The sequence below is a fragment of the Carettochelys insculpta genome, chromosome 1 (genome assembly GCF_033958435.1).
Source record: "Carettochelys insculpta isolate YL-2023 chromosome 1, ASM3395843v1, whole genome shotgun sequence".
Lineage (NCBI taxonomy): Eukaryota > Metazoa > Chordata > Testudines > Carettochelyidae > Carettochelys > Carettochelys insculpta.
Window position 1 is genome coordinate 24,286,182 of NC_134137.1, and position 24,942 is coordinate 24,311,123.

Here is a 24,942-nt window from a genome sequence, read left to right on the forward strand (position 1 = left end):
AGTGGCCTTTTATAAAAAAAAAGGATGGCTCGCTATAGGGTATATAGTCTGTATAATAATTAGAAGTTCTCCAAGATGATGTTTAAACTATTACCTTTTTCCCCTTTGCTCTCTGTGAATATATTTGTCACATGCAGTCTCTGCATATATTTTTTAGGGTGAAAAACAGATTTAGTGCAGATTAAGACATGAAAATAGATTTCCAGAGATTGAGCAACCCAGTTCTGTAATTATGCAATTTCCTACATGTCACAACAAGTAATGGAATGAATGGCAAAGAGGTAAGTTACACTGATGGCAAAGGTAGTGGGACAATGTAGGAAATTATGAGATAACTAAATTCTTACCAGGCTCTGGTAAGGCCCTTTAGTCACATGAATGATAATTCCTACAAGGTTTTGACATCATACAAGAAATGTGACATTATAAGAAGTGATCTGACTGTTGGTACAGTACCTGTTAAAAACTCACCAATTTGCAGATGAACTGTTATTTGAAAAGAAATTTTTTCTTTGACTTTCCAGGAGGTGATATCAATTATGTCACTCGCACATGGAAATAATATACATATAACCCGGTTCTGATCCCGGATAGGTGGGTATAAATCTGGAAAAAATTCTATTTAAGGCAACGCAGTTCTTAATTTGCCCTGAGATCAAAATCCGGTTCACACACAGTATATGCAAGAGTGATTTTTTTTCTTGAGTTTTGCAAAAGAAATATTATATGTATTGTGTTAGCACCTGGATTTCCCACTGAAACTGGGACTCCAGTATGCTAGATTCTGTACATGCCCATAATAAAATACACTTCCCTCTCTGAAGAACTTACAGGCTACATAGAAAAGACAGATGAAGACTGGGAGAAAGGAAGTGTTTTAATTCCCATTTAATGGATGGTCAGCTCAGGCACAGTAAGATTAAAGAGTAGGATTTTCAAAAGCATGCTGTGTTGGCCCAACTCTGCTTCTGTTGAAATCTATGGGAATTTTATGCTGATGCCTTTTGAAAACCCCATCTTAAGTGGATCACTAAAGCCCTTACTTAAGAATGTAGTCCCATTTAAGCCATTTGGATTACCTGCACAATTAAGGGCTGGTAGAATAAGATCTGTAATTGATTCATCTAATGCTAAAAATGTCTCAGTGGAATAATATAATTTGATGTATATGATTATTGTATTTTTATATAACTACACTCTTTTTTATAACTCTTGCCATCCAGAATATAAGACTAACCACTAGTGAATATTCTTAAAATATCATATTACATCAACTATTAGATATGCCAGAACATGCTTTGGAGTTCTAGAACAGTCAGATTCTTCTGTATTAAAGTGTCAATGGAAGGGGAATTTAAAGAAAAATGTTTTAACCAGTTAGAATTATCCTTTCTGTAAGTATTTCGCTTAGTTCAAAATTCAAAATTACATCTTTGCTGGCTGATCCTTTGTGCTTACAGTAGTACAAGTCTCTGCCTAACGTCTGTCACAACCATTAAAGTATTAAATCAGAAACAAATTTTCCTTTTTTGATTGATGCTTTCAACTTTGCTCTCATCTCTCTCTCTATTTCATTAAACAAGCACACATGCCAATGAATTTGGAAGTCTTCCTTTTCCAAACCAGTATTTAATTAAATCCCATCAATAACAAAGAAGGCTACAGTAAACTCTTTTGTATCTGTCATACTATCATCTGGAACTCACAAATAACTGGCATTTTACCCATAAGTAAATTTTAGTTAAATTTTCCATCAGTACAGTATAATGAAAGTAAATAAATTTGGAGATATGCCTATCTCATAGAGCTGGAAGGGACCTTCAGAGGTCATTGAGACCGTTTCCCTGATCCACAGCAGTACCTATCACCCTTCCTCTCAGATTTTTTTTTTTAATTTGTTTGCCCCAGATCCTTAAATGGTCCCCTCAAGGATTGCACTCACAAGCCTGTCTTCAGCAAGTCATTGCACAAACCTCTGAGCTCTTCCTCCCCTCAAATCTAACTTGCCTCAGGCCTTTGAAAGGCCCTCTGAAAGACTGAGCTCACAACCCTAAGTTTAGGAGGCCAATGCACTAACTACTGAGCTCTCTCTTCCCCCTACAGTGTACTGTACTATACTACTATTGCCGTTTTTTTTTAAAAAGTACTCTTGCATACATTTTTGTTTGTTTCTTAATATTTAATCTTGTTTTTCTTTAGTGTTATGCATTGCTAGGTATACCTCTCTATCATCCAGAACATTTGAATATCCAGCAACCTCCCAGTCCTGGGGCTGCCAGATATGACAGAGTTTACTATATTTCTTTTTTGTTATCTCCTTGTTGGAAAGTATTGTCAATTAAGACTCTAATACAAAAGGATATTAATTATTCAGCAGATCATATCTTACTTTTACATCTTTCACCATAATCCAAACCTTAGTTAAAACAATCTCCTGCTACTTCTTGTGTTGCCATAATATGCTCAATTATGAAACATACTTAGCAATTTCATTTAACTCTTTGATAACAGAGACAGTCTGCCATCTTTTAATATGTTTCTTTTTACATACCCCTTTTGCGTCAATCACACCAGGCTTTGCATTAAACTTCACAGTCTTCAAACGTGCACGCTCTTTTCTTTCAACCCTGATGAAAATGAAAGAAAAATAAATCACCAAATGAAGATTATATTTTGTATTTATATAACAACTTTTACTTAAGTATCTCACAGTACCCCTTGAATACGAAGTATTATAGCACTACTGTAAAATAAGTAACTATTATTATTATTATTATTCCTATCTTAAAAATGGTAAACTAATGCCTGGTCTACAGTAGGGATCAAAGTTGATCCCAGATACGCAATTCTAGCCACTCTACTGATGTAGCTAGAATTGACATATCAGGATTGACTTTGAACCCTGGTGGAGATCAGAACTCTTCAGGCTCATGCTGACTTCCCTTACTCCATGTGGCAGTGTGGAGTGCCAGGGTTAACAGCTGAGCCAAGAGAGATCAGTTTTGCCACATCTTCACTGATGTGGCAAAATCAAACTCCAACAAATCAATGGTGGCACGTCAAACCCTCCATAAGTACAGACATACCCTAAGACACACAGAAGTCAAGTGGTTTTCCCAAAGTCTGAAAAATTCAGTGATAAATATGTGACTAGATCCCAGAAGTCCTAACTCCTAATCCACTCTTTTAATCATTGACACAATATTGTTTCCCAGCACAGATATTTGATATATTTTTCAAAAGTATCTTCAGGCCTATTTTCAAAAGTGAGTTAGGCACTTTTATGTCTAAGGCCATGTCTACACTAGCCCCAAACTTCGAAATGGCCATGCAAATGGCCATTTAGATGTTTACTAATGAAGTGCTGAAATACATATTCAGTGCTTCATTAGCATGTGGGCGACCACGGCACTTTGATTGATGCGCCTCGCCGCCGCGTGGCTCGTCCAGATGGGGCTCCTTTTCGAAAGGACCCCGCTTACTTCAAAGTCCCCTTCTTCCCATCTGCTCATAGGAATAAGGGGACTTTGAAGTAGGCAGGGTCCTTTCAAAAAAGAGCCCTGTTGGGACGAGCCGCGCGGCAGCGAGCTGCGTCAATTTCGAAGTGCCGCGGCCGCCCACATGCTAATGAAGCGCTGAATATGTATTTCAGTGCTTCATTAGTAAACTTCGAAATGGTCATTTGCATGGCCATTTCGAAGTTTTTGGCTAGTGCAGACATAGCTTAAATCCCACTGATTTTCAGTGAGACTAAGGTCCAGATTTTCAGTGGGCTTTGCATCTTCTAATCACTTTTAAAATCCGGCCTTCATGCCAAAATTGTTTTTGAAAATGGGATTTAGACTCCTAGATTGTGTAAGTGCTTTTGAAAATTTTACCCTTGGAAAATAATATTCAATATCCTTACGCATGAGTTTAGTGTTTACAAATCTAGTTGAAATGTTCATTTAAAAATTTTCATCAGACATATATTGGGATGCTGCATGTTAAATTATATTCCTTTTCAAGTGCAGAGAAATTCTGCATGTGGCCTTTAAGTAGCTTTATTCAAAATTATTTTCTGTAGAGACTTACAATGCTTGGAGTCAGGAGACAGCCAATCAAACATATTACAAATTGGATTTGCATACACCGTATAAACCATTGCCCTCCACAAACACGATTAAGTACAAGCAGATGTGGGACGTGAAAAAAGCCCATTTTCTCCAGTTTGGGTCAATATTAGCTAAAGTATTGGATTAGTGAAAACAAATATGGCATCTCATGGGATTTGATACATTGGTATGGCAGTGGATTTGGCAGATGGCTAAGCATGGTATAGGCACTGACTCCAGGAGTGCTCCAGCCCTGGAGCACCTGTGAAAGAAATGGCAGGCACTGAGTATATCAGCATATGCCCACAGCTACCAGTGCTTCCTGATGGCTGATGCTGAGCATATCAGTTCCTCTCGCTCACTCCCAGTGCCTCCTTCATGGATCAGCTGTTCTGCGCGGGCACAGCAGGCACTGGGTAGGGGCAGAGGGTAGAACAAAAGTGGGATGCAGTCAGGAGAGGGTGCAGAACAGGATGGGAAGAGGTGGGGTGAAGGTGAAGCAGCATCAGGAAGAGGCAGAGTGATGGTGGGGCCTTGCGTGAGGTAGGCCTGGTTTGGAGCTGATGGGGAGCATCTCCTGGCACATTAGAAAGTCAGCACTTTGGTGTTACAGACATTAGAATACTGCACACAGGTTTGGTTTTAAAAGGATACTAAACAATTGGAGAGGGTAAAGAAAATAGTTCCCAATGGTCTGAAGAGTGGAGAAAATGCCGTACAGCTAGGGCTCAATCATTTTTGTTTATAAAGAAAGAAGATGGAGAGATGACTTGATTATAGTGTTTAAGTACCTTCACAGGGTGAAAATATCAGGTACTAAAGGGCTCTTTAATATAGCTGAAAAAAAAGGCCCTGCTAAGGGTTTAACTGGGTGAGATTTCAGTGGTCTGTGATACACAGGAGGTCAGACAGGATGATCTAATGATTGCCTTTGGCCTTAAACTCTGAGTCCATGCATTTGGTTTCAACCACTGAGTGGACTAACAATATTTTAAAGGAAGTGTGATTAAAATTTAAAGTGCATTAATATAATGAAAAGAATTCAGCATGTAATATAATATTGAAAACTATACCATATGACTGGGAATTTGGAAAGTGAATAATTAAATATACCTTACTTTAAGCATCTGATGAATTATATAGTACATTCTTGAGTACGGCAAGTACAGAGTATTTAAATAATGGGACATGAAAATAATCTAAAGCAAGAAAGAGATATGGAACTAAAAGTAAACAAAACATATACAGAAAAGAAATACAAACGAAGCAGGAAAAAAGGGAGGGGCTAGTCCATTGTCCTCATATTCACTGACAAAGGTATTACTGTAAGAATTGTCCCTTAGCAGCCTTGAAAAAACCATCAGAAGAAATAACTAGCTGAGGCACACATGTGATCACCCTTTTATAATAGAAAAGGTAATTCTACCGGTTCAAAATGCCTAATTGCTCGAGGGAGCACAGTATTGCAAAGCTAGCTTACAATTCTACTCTTCAACTCCTCTGTCCTATATTGGACAGTGAATAGTTGGGAAATAAGTGAGAAATATTAGATAATCTAGATTAGTCTAAATATTCCTTGCCCCCACCCCCACCAGTGCAGCTTGTCATGTAAAACACTGGAATACATACAAGAAGATCATCTTGTTCCTGAGACTAAATACAGAGCTCTACTAGTTTGCGAGTAGAAATTACAATTGGCTGAATTAAAAATATGCACCTTAGTATTTTCATCATTAAATAATTAACGCAACATGTGCCCTTTCATCTGGACTGGCTTTATTTTTCTTACTGAAAAACCCTGAAATTCAGGTTACTATAGTTACAGTCACATTTCAGAATTAAGGTTTCTCTATAAATGTGGAGTGTTCATATGGAAACAGCTGAAACTCATCTTTCAAATGAAATCTGTGACAATAACGCCAAATGAAGAGACTTAAATTTTAAAGCAACGTAACAGATGGAGTCCCATGACAGAACGAGTAAAAAGAAAAATCAAGACCTGAGGTTGTGTAATCTCCTAAATGGGAGGGATGTCTGTTGAAAAAACAATTAGCTTAGAGCTGAACATAGCTTTCTCATTATTAATCTGTATTCATATTCTTTTCCCTATTTTTCCTAACCTACTAAAGTACTTGCTTTGAATTTTATTTCTGATTCATTACACAGAGAAAACTGAAAATGAGCCACAAATCTGGTTTACGTAATGCCTCAGACTGACTCTAACAATCAGGCAGACATCACACTGGCATTTGTAAGCAATGCAGACAAACTATACACCACAAACAATTTACACTGCCTTGAAAGGTGTGTAAATAGTAAATGTAGTGAACCACCACTAATAGTCCAGACATCTTCACTATGAGCATTTATAAATGGTATAGTGCTTGCATAAAATGAAGCATTTCATAAGCTCATGATATATAAATAGCGCAAAAAAAGATCCCTACAGTTAAAGTTGCCCAACACTTTCCATTATGAGACTCTAGAATTTTGCCAGATTGTAACCCTTCAAGATGAAGTTTCTCATTCCAGGTGTCTGCCTGAGGACAATTGTATTTTTTAACATTTCAGTTCTTGCAGCCATATAGATGAGCAACTTGTCTCTCCCTGTTTCAAAAAGGTAAATTGAAATTGGGCAGCACCCAGGTAACATGGAGAAGGAGGAACCATCCTGACATGAGCACAGAAGGCTGAGGAGCAGTATGTGGCTGAGAGCTACATATGTAAGTACATTTGTGTGTGCGTGACGGGCGAAGCGGGGGCAGGAGCACGAACTCTGTGGAGGAGGGAGAGGAGTTTGGAGTGTGTAGGGGGTAGGAGTCATAATTGTGGAAGAAGCAGGAACAGATGGGAGAGGGGAGGGCAGGATCCATGGAAGGAAGAGGGAAGAAGTGGAGAAATCGAAAAGTGAAATGGACAGCAGTTGGGACAGGGGAGAAGAGGACCAGAAGGGGACAGGAAGAGGCATGGGCTGTGGGGAGGGAGAGGACCAGAGTGTCTCTAACTGTTAAAGCACATGCTCAATCTGAAACTGAACCCATTATTTTCAGTCTCAACACTCCTTTGCTGTGAAACTCACTGGCAAAGCATGAATGCATTCACCTTGGCCATCGCTACACTAGCACCCCGCTTTCGAAAGGGGGATGCTAATAAACTACTTTGGCAGATGCTAATAAGGTGCTGCTGTATTTATGCAGTGTCTCATTAGCATAATGGCGGCCACACATGTTTCAAAAGTGCTGCACCACTGGTGTAGACAGGGGCCTTTCAAAAGGACCCCTGGATTTCAAAAGCCCCTTCTTCCCAAAACCAAATGTGTTAGCTGGCATTGTGGGCCTGGGTGTAGCCTTGCCATAGCTCCTTAACTTTTGCAGAAATCTGCTCCATGGTCCAGGTGGGGTGGCCCAATTCTGCTAGAGCAGTGGCCATCGAGGCTTAGGCGGGAATATTGCACCACCTAGCTTTGGGGTCAAGGATGGTCTTCTCCTCACTTCACAGATCCAGGAGGGCCTGGACCTTGGTCCCAGACCATGAGGTGGCCCACCACTTTGTGCCCCGGGGTGACTCCTGGGACCCCTCCAGCTGGTTCCTCAAGGACCCAGAGAGGTCTTGGGGTGCCTGGCTGTCTGCCCTCTGGGAAGGCTTAGTCTCAAGGAATGGCTGCAAAGGCATGGGAGACTACAATCTGTAGCACTGCTGCTTCTAGCCACAGGGTTTCCTGGGCTCCCTGTGGCTTTACAGAATGGCCGGAGGCAGGGACTATAGAGTGCTGATTCCTGCGGACAGGGTGTCTCCTGGGGCACCTACCTGGAACCCTGGAGGCCTTTTCTGTCGACACAGTAAAACAAATGCCACAAACATGGCTTCCCATATTGGTGCACATCCATCCACACCAAGTTCATTGCAACATGAGAGTTCTTCGGAGGTTCCATCGTGTTTGACGGAATAAGAATCTTTCAACCCATAACGACCCGAATAATATACTGAGATTCTGACTCAAATCTGGAAAACCTTTTAGGCTGGCAATGAAAGAATTTAAATATTCATTGTTTCTCCCTGAAGACCAGTGCTGAGCAAGGTGGAAGGACACCAACATCTTGAATACATATCACATCTAGGACCCAACTGAAGAATCAAACGGCTCTTAAATCCCAGAGAAAATATGGTATACTTTGAATCACATCTGCACATTGCATGACAGACTGGTCTACCTTCTACATAAATGGGGTATTGTACACATTCTTATTTGTGACTGAGCAAATGGACTTGAAACTGTGAAATACCTTGTCAGGCAATGTAATTAAGTACCATGTAATTAAGTACTGGTGGGATCACTGACATTCACTCCAAATCACCTGAAACAATTGACTGTCTTGTTAACCTAGACTTGGCATCTAGCATTGCTGTTTTAAGCCACATGAAAGAAGAAGGATATATTCATATGTGGTATGTGGCTGGCTAATGGATATCTGAAAAATTTACGAATATATTTATAAAACTACATATTAGTTTTTTATTGGAGAAGCAATATAATAGGCAAGACGTGCTTTAAATTTTCATAGTCACACTGATCTGTGATGCAAATGGAGGTGCCAAGTACATGTTGGGATGTGAAACCAAGTACAAGTGGGTGGAGCTGCTTAATTTGTATTGATTTCACATTCAGCTGGTTTGCAGATTGAGCATAATGATAGAAAGTGCAGTAACAAAAGCTAACAAGAACAGTACAAAATAAGATGTGTTTGACAAAACTTTTTGTAATCTTATACCCTTCTTTTAGAACAAAAAAGCAATCCAGTAGCACTTTGAAGACTAATAAAATAATGTATTAGGTGATGAGCTTTCATGGGACAGTAAGGTAACAGGAAAATGACTAACTTCCCCATTGGCATGTGAGATTTGCCCAGCCACTGGCTTCCAGATAAGTGCAAACATGTTTTAATGTTGTCAGATCCATTTACAACATCCAATACACACCTTCTCCATCACTTACATACCTGCTTTGTTTGGTCCAGAGACCTCCATGCAAGCTGCAAGCATTCATGCGAGGTCTGATTTTGACCATTAATATTGGTCACCACCTGCATATTGGTGACAGAAGTCACAGACTCTATTATGTTCCGTGGCCTCTATAACTTCCGCAGCAGCTGGTGTGGTTGTCTCAAGCCAATCTGGCAGCCCCTTGGCCAGCTGCTAGGGTTGCCAACCCTTCTGCGTTTGCCAGGAGTCTCCTGAAATCACACCCTCTCTCCTGGTGGCTACTTCAACCAAAGCCAGTGCTAACAGTTCATCAACACCGTGAGGCTAAGGCAGGCTTCCTTACCTGCATAGGCTCCACACCCCTCCCAGAAGTGCTTGGTGTCATCCCTTGGCCCCGTCATCCCTGTGGGCAAGGAGATGCTATGAACTGCCTTCATCCTGAATGCTAACTCCACAGCTCTTATTGGTTGGGAACTGTAGCCAATGGGAGCTGTGGGGATGGTGTCTGCAGGCAGTGGCACACAGAGACCCTATGGATCCCACTGCTAAAAGTTGCTGCCAGAATGTTGTGCCAGTTCCTTTTGGTCATTGTCCAAGATAAGCACTGTCCCCCTCACCTACTCCCACACCCCAACCTCCTGCCCCAGTCTAGAGACCACACTCCTCACTACTACCAACACCAAATGACTTCCCTGAGCTTGTACCCTGCCCCCAAACTCCCTCCCAGAGCCCATATCGCCTAATGCACCCACACGCCTTTCCAGAGCCCACACCCCCCCACACCCCTACCTGGCAAAAGGAAGTGAGAGTTGGGGAGAGCAAGTGATGAAGGCACAGGGATAGAGTGGGGGCAGGGCCTCAGAAAAGGGGCTGGACATAAGGCATGGGCTCAGGGAAGGGGTGGGGACGGATGCGGGGCAAGGGTCTTTGGGTTTGTGCAGTTAGACAGTTGGCCACCCTACCAGCCAAACTGTCCAAAGCTGTGGCAGTTTGGGTGTGTGAGGGGGCTGGCCAGCATGCCCCCTGCAGTTCCTAGGGAGAGAGAAGGCTAGGGCGGCTCCTCTGTATGCTGCTCCTGCCATGAGATCCACCCCCGCAGATCCCATTGCCTGGTGTTCCCACCCAACGGGAGTTGTGGAGCCACAGCTTGTGGAGTAGAAGCACCTGGAGGTGCTCAGCTGGCCATCCTTCCCTCTAGGAGCTGCAGGGACGTGTGGTTGCTTCTGGGGAGCTGTGCAGAGATGGCTAGGGAACATGTCAGCCCTGCTGACTCCCCTCCAGTAACAGCAGGGGTCCCAGGCTGTGTGCCACTGCCTGGTTCCCCCCAGAAATGGAGGGGGTTCTCAACCATACACCACCACCCAACACCTCTCCTAAACATCCTTTTAATCTGCTCAAAGATTAAGACTTCATGAGCTGTTACCAATATAATTGACTTGCCACACTCCCATGAAGCTATCTTGGTAGTTAATGGCCTGTGTGAAAGCGATTTTTATTTAAATTGAAAATATTCATAAAGTTCAATGTATGTAAAAACGTCTCCTTCTAGAAAAGCTGATTCAATGAAGCTTGTGGTTTGTGTTTTCCCAAACTCAGAGTACATAACTTTTTCCTATTTGATGTTCCTTCTGGTTGCAGAAAATAAGGATAGGGGTATAAACACATGTGTATCAATTTTAGAATATCTTTTCTCATTAGATTAGCAACTTTGCTCAAGGAACTCACTTTAGATAAAGCTAACAAGAACACGCTGTTTTAAAAAGCTTTATCTTTCTGGGATTAAAATCTTGAGGGATTCTTAAAAAGGTAACTAATTTAGAAGAGAAACATAATAAGTAAAACCCAGTTGAATGGATAAACATGTCCTTCTGACAAGTCGGGTGGAATACCTCATTTGAGATGCCTTTTTATCCAGAAGGATTTTTGCAGATGGGCAAACCTATGGTTCCTTGTCATTGAAATACATTTATGAAAGACTTTTCTTGTGTTATTTTTCATCTTTTGCCCTTTAGAATCTAAGAAGAAAATGATAATTGGGGCAGGGGGAGGCATTCAGAAAGTAAACCACGCAGCAGCATGCAGCCTGGGACCCCTGCTGCTGCTGGGGAGGGTCAGTGGTGCTGGCACGCTCCCTAGCCAACTCTGCACAGCTCCCAGAAGCAGATGCATGACAGCATGACAGAATGATACCATTTTAAATATCTGTTCTGTAAAACACAACTATGAATTGCATAGACTCCCCATGCTCAGATGAAGTAATCCGTGACACTAGTTGTGAGAGAGAAATTACAACCCAAATTCCAACAAGATTCAAAATTGGTTTAACCCTAATATTTTCAATATACCCCCAAGCCAAATTCTGTGCTGACTGACACACTGTGACCCTGCATTGGCTCCGGGGTCTGAGATACACGATCATGTAACATCTGTCTACTGATGTAACTCTATCCTCTTGTTTGGGATTGATTTTTCAAAGGCTGTGTCTATACTAGGTCCCTACTTCAAAGGGAGCATGGTAAGTAAGGTGTTGGGACACTATTGATGAAGAGCTGTGGTGCATATGCAGCACTTTGTTAACCTAATTCTCCCCCGCGGCAACTTCGAAGTGTTAAACTTCAAGTTGCCAGCTCAAAGGAGAAAAGGGACTTTGAAGTTGCCCAGGAAGTACTGGCTGGTTAGCTGCAGCTACACGTGAGCTGGCACTTTGAAGTTTAACACTTCGAAGTTGCCGCAGGGGAGAATTAGCTGAATGAAGTGTTGCATATGCACCACAGCACTTCACTAATAATCTCCTGACATCTTACTTACCATGCTCCCTTCGAAGCAGGGAGCTAGTGTAGACACAGTCAGAGAGTTCCATAGTCTCAGAGGGATGTTCTGCTCGAGTCTGAAGAAGCTGATCTTTCTCATGAAAGCACATTACCTAATAAATAATATTGTTAGTCTTTAAGGTACACAACCTACAGAACACCCGAGAGTGAGTAATGACCAGCAATTTTCTGATAGTTATAAATTATGACTTATGTTCTACCACATCTGTTATAACAAGGAAAAGAAATCTGAGTCTTGATTTAGAATTGGAAATTTCTCTTATTTGCTCATGCTTTAAGGCGCATGTTTTAGTAGCTCTGTTCCAAAATATGAAGAAAAAATGGTAAACCAGGCACTTGGACAGTGATTACCATAGACAGTTCCTTCAGAATGAACTTAATTATAGTGATTGCTCCCAAAATATATACCGGAGCAAAGAACTATTATGGAACAGGCCAAAGGCTTCATTACTGCCAGAAAATAAAGGTTATTTTCTTATGTTTTCCATTATAATTAATATAGTAATTGTGCATGGACCAACACTCCTGCCTTCACAATTCTACAAAAACCCTGTGGCCACGATAGTAACACCTTATGTGGAAGACTAATATTAGGAAAGTGTTTACTATATTTTTCAGTGTCTTGATATCTGCCAAGGCCTGTGTCAATAGGTCTGAGGGTATTTTTAAATCTCTATTGCTTAAGAAGAAAAACAACAACAACACTGAGCAGATTTAGTGCTCAGACAGTTCTCCATGGGCCAAAACCAAGTGCTCTGAAGGCCAAATGAAATCCAATTTATCTCATTATAACAAACATGCACATTCATTTTCATTAACTGTAAAACTGAAATCACTCTAGGAAGAAATTTTATATTTGGTTGGAAGTAATAGTCTGAAAGAGAAATGTGGATAGGTTTCACAGAATTCCTGCCACTTCAGTTTTTGACCTCTCTACTGAACTTATAAACAAAGGTACCAATGGTAATTTTGATATTTGGTGAAACCAACAACTACATCACCAAGGCAACCCATCAGAAAGGATAGGCAGTAAAAATAGGAGTAACATACAGATGGTAAATTTCCTGATGAGCTCACCGTAGCTAACCAAAGAGACATTCAGATTTATTTTAGAAATGTATCTCATTTCCATTTACTTGGCTTTTACCTGCAGCTACTGGTTCTGAATATCCATTCTCTGCTAGAGACATTTACTATCTGGTATATTCTCCCTAAAAGGTGTGTACATAACTGAATTAATCTTTTGATCTTCTTTTCAATAAAATGAACAGATTGAGTTCTTTAAGACACTTTCACCAGCCCCTGAATAATTTTTATACCTCTTTTTTGCACCTTATCCTATATTTTAGTAGATGAGCACACGTTATTTTTGGAATAAAACTCAAATGTTTGCCCATTTTTGACAAATGAAGACAAAAAGCAGCAATTACACATACACCTACCTCCTTTTGCTGGGTATAACTCCCATCTCTTCACTGTCCCCTTCCTGAGTGACCCTTCTTGCCTGCCACCACTCATCATCAGAGGCATTGATAACATGGAGGATGTCGCCAAATTTGAAACTGAGTCCTTGACTTGGAAGGCCACTGTCTTTGCTTTTGTCATAGTCAAACATAGCTCTGGAGAAGGAAAATAAAGGTATGAAAACAGGCAATTATATTACTCTTGACAGCATCCACCATTGAACAGCTTCTTGCTTTTAAGTCCCTCTTACTCTTTAAGTAGGGATCGTAAGAATTACCTCTTCCTAATTTAAATCAACTGGTGAAGTTCCAATTTACCTATTTTATTCCATTATACTTATGCATTAATTGGAGAGCTTCACAGCTTAGTAGATAACACAGATGTAGTACCATGCGACTGTTTACAAATATCTTTCATTTTGGAAGTTTAGACTGACGTCTGCTACAATTTATCATTGTAATGATGTGCTGTGCCCTTCTTATCTTCCTACAAGACGTTCTGTTGGCTACGTCTACACTTACCGGGAATGTCAACGCCTGCTACACAATTTTAGCTATGCCAATTGCGTATCTATATCAATTTTGCAGCCATTGACATTGGTCCCTGTCCTTACGGCAGAACGTCGATGGGAGCCCTCCTCCTGCCAACATTCCTTAGTCCTTGCAGCTTGCAAGGTGTTCCAGGTCCAACAATGATCCTGGAATGCACCATTTTGCACATGCATGAAAAGGTGTCCTGGAAGATCAAACCTAAGCGTTCAGTCTTCTGCAGCTAGCGTAGACCTAGGCATTATATCTGAGCACAAGTGAAAGATGTAACAAGGACAGTATGACATCTAACTAGAATGAAGAAAGTGGTAGATTTTTTAGGGTCAAATTCTAGTTGTTGTTGAAATCAGTGAGAGTTTCGCCATTATCGAGAAGTGAATCCAGACTTTGTATCCTTTTGCGCTGGATCCTGCAACTGGATTTATGCAGGCAGTGAATTTGTATCTGCACGCAGCCTCAAAGACCTCCACAGGACTTTATGTAAGTGAAGGAGTCTGTCACCATAAATCTAGCTGTGGGGTCTATCCCTCTGTTTTTTCCAGCATAAAGCAAATCTGAAAGGTTTCTCCTAGTACAATACAGTTTAAAGAATCCAATAAATTGGAGCCATTGTTTCTTCTCCTTTGGAAAACAAACCCCTAAATGCAGAATTCTGGGCTTATTGTGGTTCTAAGGGGTATGCACTAATTTGTATCCTCTACTATTAGGAAAAAAAGGTTTGAAAATCTTTAATAATAAACATTTCCATATGATGTATTTAATATAATTAATTGTTGCTCATTGTAGTTCAATTGCATAGAGTGGTTATAGTAGCAATACTGGTAGATTTAAAACATTTTCAGCTACTTCTTAAAGTTAAAAGAATATTTTTTTAAAAAAAGAATTGTCACAGTTGTTGCTGTGTTGCCTCAGGTGGCATCTATAGAAGCACAGTCATTTCAGAGCTGCAATTCCAGATGAAATTATGTAAGGAGGAAAAATACATTTAAAATAGAATGTTCTGTTAAGAAGACTACATTGTGCATCTTTAGAAAAGTGACTACTGGACAGGGTTCTTTTATCCAGCTCAGCTACTCCAGTCACTCATCTTTGATGGGTAAAGACAATAAACAATCTGGTACTCTGTCACCGAACTTCATGTAACCTGTCAGGCTGATTTCACTTGTCACTTCCTTTATCAATGCTGTTTCAGCATGGATAATACTTGCATCCTTCTATTGCAGAAGCAAATACCCACTAAAGATGCAGAAATCCTTTAAAAGCTTACTCAGCACAAGAAGTCCCCAACTGGAATGCAATAAATTAATTAAATATACATTCATTAAAGGGCCTGTGGCCAGTAGTGAGTTATCTGATGCTCTGCAGTATAAACTTTCAATAAGGAACAACATCAATCCAAACAGCATATTCTGATAGCTAAGAAATGAGTGAAATCTTTCTTTCCCTGAGAAATTCATGGGAAATCACACCTGGAGAAATGGTTTCTGCCAAGTTTTAAACCAATAACCTCTTTCTAATTGATATTACAAGATGATGTCTCAGGAAGCCAATCTCTGACTTTTACTACATACAGTCAAGGGTCACATGTATTAAAAACATTTTCTGAACAAGTCCATTAAATAACAATACACCTTGGCATGAAAGGCTGTAACAGACTTTTAGCTGACAAGGCTGAGTATTGGTTACATGCAGTAGATCTTGAATCCCTTCACAATTAATTATGCGTAATTAATCTCCAAAGACAATGCCATTTTTGTGAAGCAGAGAATGAGCAAGACACACTTTCTCCAGAAGTGAAACACAACAACAGTGGAAGTCCTGGAAATGCTTGCTCTTTTTAAAGTTCTGAGGCAGAAGGAATGATAGGTTTCAAAAGCTAAATGATGAGGTCTTTGTTTCTGAACAGACACTAGAGTCCCATGAGCTCATGCATTAATCTAAAACTGCCAATTACCATGCTGGTTCATGCTAATGATGAATGCAAATAGCAATGTTTGCTGCTGGCTTACATTGATTGGAGCTGTTGTGTACACCACTAATTAAAGTGAGATTAGAGATCTGAAACAAGAGAATTATCAAGGGCACTTTTTATTGCCTGAAACAGTTCTTGGCTACTGTGCACAGCAAATGTGGATTCCCAAAGGAAAATAATGCAAGTGGTGATTTGAATTCCTTTCCTCTACAGGTCAGAGGAAGAGTTCTGCTAGAAATCTGATCACAGCTCTGGTAACATGGAAAGCTTGCAACAACTTAGTCTTGCCCATAAAAGATCATTACCTATTAAATTAAACTGTTATTCTTTAAGGTGCTACAGGACTGCTTGGGTTTTTTTTTGTGAATAAGGGGATTTTGAAGTTGGCAGGGTCCTTTCGAAAAGGATGAGCTGCGTGACAGCAAAACGTGGCAATTTTGAAGAACCACAGCACCTCATTAGCAATCTTTGAAATGAATAGCCATTTTGAAGATTTGTGCTAGTGTAGACATAGCCAATTGGTCTATTTCTATTTTGAAATAGGCTCTGTTGTTTGTGGATGTACTGCTTCAAAATGCATTTGGCGTGTGGCAGCGTTATTTCAAAATCAGCTATTCTGGAAAATCTCTTCTAGAACAGCTTTTTTTGCAATATCGCTGCTGTGTAGACATACCCTATGAGAGGAACAAGGGTCTCATTCTTGGTTTCTAGGAGCTTGAAGTTGGTATCAGAGCACAGGGCTTGAATCTTTATACTCTTCTCACTCAAGGTTGATGACCCAGGAACATACTCTGTCAAATCTGGCATCCATGTTGGCTATGGCAACTTTCAAATCTTCTAGATTGGAAAGTGTTTTTCATGGAGCTTCTCAGGCATAAAGAATGAGGCTTAACTCTTCATGGGAGGCAATAGGTGCTTTAGACATGAATGCGTCAGTTTATGTTTAGATTCAGGAATTTTTACAAATTCCAGGGAGCTTCTGCAGTAGATTTTGACTATTCTGAGACTATTCTTTACAAGATTAATTTGTTTCATAAGGATTTCCAAGCTAGCCATAGTTCTTTGAGAGCACTTCCATCCTGATGTTCATCTAGCCTCAAAATCAACAACAACTAAGTTTCTAGGCCTCACACAAGTTTTATCTTACTTGACAGACTTCCTGTACACAAGATGTATTCCTATGACATTATCACATAATGAATGGTGTAATCATCTGAGTAGGCATCCTTAAGGGATATAGTTTCCCCAAGATTTGTGTGAAAAATTCACAACAAAACCCCAACCCAGTCAAAATTCAATGGGTTTTTATTGTTATAACAAACAGCAATTTTAGACCAGGCTTGGTCCAAGATTTCATTTCAACAAAACTGGGCCTCTTTCCAAGTTAAGTGAATTGCTGCTATGTGGTTTTGCATCAAAATCATGTCAATTTTGCAATTCACCTTGGTTTTGACATGAAAATGAGGTGAAGCTGAACAGTTGTAACAGTGTATTTGATTTGAGGTTGACAGAGGAGCTTATTGGCACAGAACACTGTTGTGACAATTGAGATTATCCAGTTCCAGAATGAAAGTGATGAGTGACTAGATGTCAAAGCAAGGATACCTTAAATATGTAGTGTAATTTGCTCTGAAATTACCTGTGATTTGAAAAAATGTAATGGGAGCTGAAGTGTTTTTCTACTTTATGTATTTTGGAGCAATCTGCAATGTGTCTGCAAATTAGGGTTTCTTTTGACTTTTTCTTGATCACTATTAAGATACACGAACTTTCTATACAAATATTAAGAAATCAAACTGTACTTGTTATCATTAAAATACACTTTGTAAACCTCTTCTCATTATTTCTGTGTTTATTTCACTCAAATTCTGGAAATGATAACCAAACATTATAAATGTGACTTGATCTACTACTTATTGCCATTGGAAGAATTTTCTATAATTATTTTTGCCAGGCCACTGATGTTGGGGGATTTGTCTTCTTGCTGTTAATTGTGTCATCAAAGGGTCTAGAATAGCAACCTTCTTTGACAAGGAAGAGTCCTTTGGCACCAGCATTAACAAAGCTAATTCAGTCAGGGTGGATGTGGATTACTCCCAGCAGCTGATGGGAGGTGTGAATACCAAGAGAGTGGAAACTGCTTTTTGTAGTGAGATAAATATTCTAAATCTATATTCAGTACTAATGTAATTGAGTTAGATTTGCAAATGAATTGCAACTGAGCTGTGTCCATTTGTTGTCTGGGTTTAATTTTTTTTTTTTTATGGTAGAAGGATGGCCTTTAGAGCCATTACTTTCCTGATGTCTGATTTGTACCCATTTATCCTTTGGCACAGGGACTATTCAGTTTGGCCAATATACCTGGCAGAGGAACATTTCTGGCATATGATGTCATATATCACGTTAGATGTGGAGGTGGACGAGTCCTGTCTCAGGGACTCTTTTTCTGGCCCACCATCCCAACACATGACACAATTCTGAGGTGCTCTGGAAGCCTATTTTTGCTACCTCTATCTCTTGAAATACTTCCAACGCATCACTGAACATTACACTGACCAACGTGATACTTCCTACAAATATTACAAGAAGAAAAGTTCTGCTTGGACTCCTCTTGATGACTGTAATGACAATCTGAACTTCTACACAGATTACTTTCACAGATGTGCACAGGCTGAAATTCTGAGCAACCACCTCCACATACCCCATAATCTCAGTCATGCAGAACTTAATGCTATCCACAGCCTCATAATCAACCAAGGCACAGAGTTGGGGTTGCCACCCTCTTGAACAGCAGTACTAACATGGATTTCCACAGCTCTGGGAGGATAAGTTTTAAGGCATAGCAGCTGGGAAATCAATCTAAAAAAAGAATACCAAATAAATCCATTTCCCTCTGTGCAAAGATTTCCACAGGAAGGGCTCACTAGATAAGCACTCTATCAATGAAAGGGAGATAAGTACAGTGATAGCCCTCCATAGGTAATAACAATTTATACTGGTCTTAATGGTAAAGAAAATAGTTGTTATTAAGCAAAAGATTAGGATTAAAGTTATTATAAGAAAAACAGGAAAAGAAAAAAATACAAGAAAAAAGCGACTTACTGAATTAAAATAAAAGAAAATACACAGCTAGTTCTAGTCCACTAAGAATCTAATTACATGTATGTTCTTATCCTAAACAGCTGTTCTCATATCAGGTGAAAGCTTCAAGTCAGAAATGATCTTATCCTGAATTGGGGCTCTATAGTTCCCTGTAAGCCTCTTCTGTTTCTCCTTAGGATGCAACAGGCAATTTCCAATGCAGGCTAAAGACAAAGGAGATAAAAGACTCCCATTGCTTAAATAGACTCTCCCCCTTGGAAGGAACCCTTTGACTTAGCATTCTCTTCTGATGAAAAAAAATGAATTCCAAAATGGAGGCCTGTACCATGTGGCATGGTCACATGCAGAGTGACCACATTGCCCCATGGCAAATATGGGCCACCTGCCTTTGAGGATGGGGGCAGAGCTGCTGTCCCATGTCAGAGCTCCTTGGTGATGGGGGCTGCTGCTCCAGGGTGAGGCACCAAGGATGGGGGCTCTGTGGTCTCCAATGGGGAGGCTCCAGGGATGAAGGGGAGTGGAGAATGGGGGAACCAGAACCTCCTGGTGGTGGGGGAGGGTATTCCAACGCCTCCCAGCAACATGGGACATGGAATGAAACAGGAGCTGCCTCCCATGGAGGGGTTCCCTGGCAGCAGAAGTTGCCTCCCCTAAGTGTAGGGCACCACAGACTGAGGCAGCCACTCATTGTGGAGTTTGCCGGCAGTAGGAACTGCCACCATGGGATGCCAGGGAATGGGACAGCTGCCCCACAAAGGAGCTGCTGCCACAAGGTGCAGAGCTCTAGGGAACAGGACAGCCACCCAGTGGAGGAGTTCCCTGGCAGGAGAGGCTTCCCCCCAAGACAAAGGGTGCCAGGGAACAGCAGCCCCACAAAATATGGGACAATTTGTCTATTTTCTTAAGAAAGTTGGGACATTTGTGAGACAGCTTAAATAAGGGACTGTTCTGGTAAAAATGGGACAGATGGTCACACTAGTCACATGACTTTCTAGCACCAGCCACCTCTTAGACTTACAGAAGAATTGTTTACAAGTCATTATGCTGATTGGTTGGTCATTACGGTAAACAACCCAGTCCTTTGGGTTGTTCTGAGAGCACCAGTAATGTCTGTCAGTATCACTTTTAAAACTATAAATATACATACACTCCATATTTGTAACTTCACACAAGATAATGATACATGCACCAAATATGATATACAGATTCAGCAGGTTATAACAATAAAAACAATACAAGAGAAATTTTTGTCCAAAGCATCTCTGAGTTACACATGTTCATATTCATGACCCATTTTCTGTAAGACATGAGAAGGGAGTCCATCATAATCATCGTGGACAAAAATACCTGTGGGCCAGATTCTTCTCCTTCTTTGGCTGGTGTAAATCCACAGTCATTCCATGTAGTGTAAATCCACAGTCATTCCGTGTACTTGAATAGAATTACCATTCCCTCTCTCCAGCCCCATTCTCTCTCTCTTTTTCTTTCTTGTAAAGCTTTCTAGCTGGATTCTGCTCTCTGTCAGATTTATGCAAAGCCAGTTTACCTTCAATCTAATCCCCTGAGTGATATATCATGAAAAGTAAAAAAAAAAAAATCATGTGCACAAAATTAATCTCCAAACATATAACATTCTCATTAATATACATTATAAAATAGTGTCTCAAATTTTTCTAAAAATAACTCATTTCCTTATGTCTCTGTTCCTGATAACTATTTTAATGTACAATCTCCTGTCAAAAAGTAATTGTCATTGTCATTAGAATCCTAAATCCATTCTAACATGAACAAATTAATTTTATTCTGCAGTGATATGAAAAAGACACTGTCTTCCCCTGACCTCTCTCCCTTCTCTTGTCTTTCCATTTAGCTGATTCCCCCTTCTAATTAAAGCCATGGAACAGAAGAAAAAGCATAGGATTAACACAACATTTTCTGCTATCACATTGTTCCCTCTGCTTGTGTCTTCTTCCTCATTCACCGCCTTTTGTCTTGTCTTTTTAGACTGTAAACTATTTGGAACAAGCACCATCTACTGCTCGGAGTTTGTACAATGTCTAGCACAATGGGATTCATTCTTGGTTGGCTCTTTGGTACTACCTGAATAAAAATAATGAAAACAATACAAGGAAATATGACTTACTGAAACACTTGCCCAAGCCTGTTTAATTTCCGATTGTGTAATAGTTAAATGCTCATCAACTGCTGACATTGCTATGTGATACAGAAGGTCCCTGACGTCATTTTTAACACTCCATTCTTCCAGAGATTGCATTTCTGTGATTGTTCTAAAATATCTGCCTGGATATCCATCAGAAATGCTCTGTCTAACTGGCATTTGCATTATGAACTAAAACCCCAAATATGACAGCCATTTTTTTGATCAGAGGGTTTATTGCTTATGCAGCAATATGAATGCTTCAAAAAGTTTAATAGTTTAAAAGTTTGGAAGGATTACATTTTTAGCAGTAAATATCAGAAAATGTCAATTTCACAATACATCACAATCTGACAGAAAACTATTTCTATCTTATTAGAACTTATTATATTGTGGTTTAACAACATATTTTGAAAAGGTGTGTTGACAATTTGTGTTTTAACTGTTATAAAATTTTAACATCTTGAATCTCAACATCCATCATTGTTAAACAATGAGTGTCTGACTTTCTCATTGTCTGGTCCCCACCCTCAATTTAAATTAATACAAATGAAAAAAAAACCTCCTTCTAAACATTGATATCGGTAAAAATTATTTAAAATTCAAATTTTGTCAAGCCTAAATATACTATATTGGCCCAAAATTTATGGTGATATAAATAGTGATGCAAGTCAGTTTGCTCAGGAATGTGTTGGCTTAATCAGAGGGTACAGGATTCAAGTCCTTATGCAGATAGTAGTAGGTTTTCAATTGAGAGGAAGGACGGTCTGCACTACCCTGGACCTAGGCCATTCAGGTCCCTATACTACCACTCTCACCTGTTGATAGAGGTTCTGTCAAGATTTCTCTGTCGACAGTAACTTCTGTCGACCAATGCTTCTAGTGTAGACATACCCATTGGGGGGCCCTCTATTAACAGACAGGACTTCCCGGACACTGGGCAGCCCTGTCTGCTGTGCTTCTGGTTGGCCATTGTGTTGAGAGAGTGGCCGGGCAGTCCAGCCACTTTCTGTTGAGAGAGTGGGTCGCTCTTGTGATCCTCTTGGCAGTTTGGCAGTGATCTGCTGAAAGAAGTTTTGTTGGAAGATCTCTTCTGACAAAAACTTCTGTCAACAAATTGCTGTAATCTAGACATAGGCTGAATGTATAGTCAGAAAATGGGTATAACAAGAGTGTATTCTGCACTAATTTGGTACACAGCTGTGCAAAAATTCTGTAGCGATAAAGGATTTGTTATTCTACAAAAATCAAATGACAGACCGTAAAATAAGTGCATCTTTTTTCCTATTCACACTAGGGAGCTTCCTGGATGAAAAGTAAAAGGAAATTTACAGGCTCCTCACTAAGTGAAAGCTGAGCACAAGGTTCTGCAACCTGCGGCATGGGACCCACCAGGGTGATCTGCTGGCAGGCTGTGAGTCATTTTATTTATGTTGAATATCAGAGGCATGGCCCCCTACAGCTCCCAGTACCTATGGTTCATCAGTCCTGGCCAATGGGAACTTCAGGGGGCCATGCCTGTGGACAGTCAAGGAAAACAATACATCTCACAGCTCACCAGTGGATGACCCTGCTGGGTCATGTACTGAAGGTTGCCAACTCCTGGCTTAGCAAATGCTACATGGGTATTATATGAAACATTTATCTGCAAGATTTTTTTGCCTATCGCAATTCAGAGAATCTTTGTAACTTCCAGAATCATGTACATACCCACAATGCTGCCACGTATGGACAGCACCCATTCACAAACAACAAAAATAGCATTTGTGCACTTCAAAACTAGGAAATACCAAATAGGGGTTAATATTTATAAGACTCTTTGAAGGCAGACAATCTGGTGTAGTGTGCCTGCTTTCCATAGCACTGTGGTATAATCCAATTTTAAAGTTGGCTCTGGTGGTGAAGGACAGCCTTCCAATGGCACACACCCAATGTAGATGCTTTATGGAACTTGACATTCTTACTGTGAATATAAGAGAGGAAAGTGGGCACACATAAATGCAAATGGATAAGGCCTGGATGATTCTGCCCTGGAACTGGTGAGAAAATGAAATTTCTGTTCTGTGGACAATTTCAGGTTTTTGGAAAAAAATGTCCCAAATAGCCATTAAAAATCAAACTTTTCTTCTTTTTTTGAAAAAGAAATTCTGAAAGATTATTTTTAGGACCAACAAGCTGGATTGTTTTGGCTTGCTGTCTGCTTAACTCCTGGGCAGCCTGCCTGGCTCCCCTATATGGGGAGTTGGCTGTTTATCTACTTGAAGCGTCACAGAGCTAAGCAGTCTGGGAAGGAAGGGAGACAAGAGAACCTGGGACCCCAATAAAGCAGGTTCCCTGACAGACACAGGCAGCCTGGGTACTCATGGAGTCACATAAGCTGGAAGGTAGGCAGCCCAGAGAATCAGAGAGTTGGGAGCCAGTCAGTGCACCAGATGGGGATCTGGGCAGCTGAGCAGCTTGACAGGGACCCCATGGTGTTGGATGAGCTGTCAGGGAAGCAGGAAGATAGTTCAGCCAGCAAACCCTCTGCCTGTTTGCTGTCTAAAATTCTGATGGAATCAAAATGTTTAGATTCTGAGCAGTCAGCATTCTCACATGGAAAATTGTTCCATCAAAAGGTTTTGACCAACTCTTCTGGGCACCCCACCAATCTTGGGATATTGGCAGCATTGTATGTCTGTTGCATTGTGGCTTATATAACTGGAGAGAGCTGCAAGCTGGTTTTGCAGCACAAAGGGGACTGGCCTGCACTATGCCGCAGCAAGAAGAGGAAATGCAAGACTGAAATCACTTTCACGTACTCATTCTCCCCTGACATGTGCTCTGTATGGTTTGGCTGCAGCAGAGTACCTGGTTCAGGGAATTCAACTTTGAGCCATTTCTTCTGTATTATCTTCTTGTCACAGATACTGAACATTTCTCTTATGTTCAGTTCTACCATTCCGCCACCTGCACTTCTCACACTGATCTCCCTTCTGTCCCCTCACACAATTTGTCATTGTTATTGGTGCAAGAGCCTTCTACTTCATGGCATTCTTGTATCTTTGCCTCATTAACTCAATTCAAACTGAGCGGAAAACATATCTATTGCCCTACCTGTGTGTACAAATTTCCTCATCAGCCACTATGATTAGTCACTGCAGTCGTACTGTTTATCTCTGTAAAGTTAGGGTTGATCCTGCTTTGGGCAGGGGGCTGGACTTGATGACCTCCTGAGGTCTCTTCTAGCCCTAGGATTCTACGATTGTATGAAAGCATACAGAGTGTATCGAAACACACTAAACAAAATAAAGCTGCATTGCAAAGAGCAGCTTTCAGTTTTCCTGTACAAAATAAACAAGCTAACATCAGGTTCTATATGATGTAATGCACACTGGCACGACAAAGACAAACCTTACTGTGTTAGACTGCATTTATTTTCAAAGGTTCCCTCTGGTACTTTAGACTCCTTATCCGAGAGCATTCAGTGCTTCCAATCTAATCTAAAGCCAAGGGTAAGATGCCTCATAGATGCATTTAAGTAACAGGAATGCATATTTTCTCCTTTCCTAACAAAATCCATTTGCTAAGCAAATGTTTGTTACAGCTAACTCCATGGAAGACTCTTTGGAAATGTTCTACTTATTAATACCAAGTCTGAAAATCTCTGACTGTGAATGCAACAATGTTTTGCTCCTCACTCATATATTTCTTTTCATTCACTGGCTAATATTTTCCAAAAGAATCTTTGCCAACATGAGTCAAGCCTTTTAGCTTCAGGAGTTTCTCAGTTTGTGGAGTTGTTTTGTATTGG

General features: G+C 40.4%; 1 protein-coding gene across 7 annotated transcripts in view; it reads right to left on the bottom strand.

Moving 5' to 3' along the window:
• The window catches only part of DLG2 (discs large MAGUK scaffold protein 2), a 1,656,639-nt gene that overhangs the window by 57,751 nt on the left and 1,573,946 nt on the right, over positions 1-24,942 (bottom strand). For all 7 annotated transcript variants that reach the window (XM_074983573.1, XM_074983537.1, XM_074983550.1 and 4 more), the window contains 2 exons: positions 13,348-13,524; positions 2,552-2,627 (listed from right to left, as the gene is read on the bottom strand). In XM_074983573.1, coding sequence (XP_074839674.1) covers positions 2,552-2,627; positions 13,348-13,524 — 253 coding nt within the window. The remainder of the gene's footprint in view (positions 1-2,551; positions 2,628-13,347; positions 13,525-24,942) is intronic.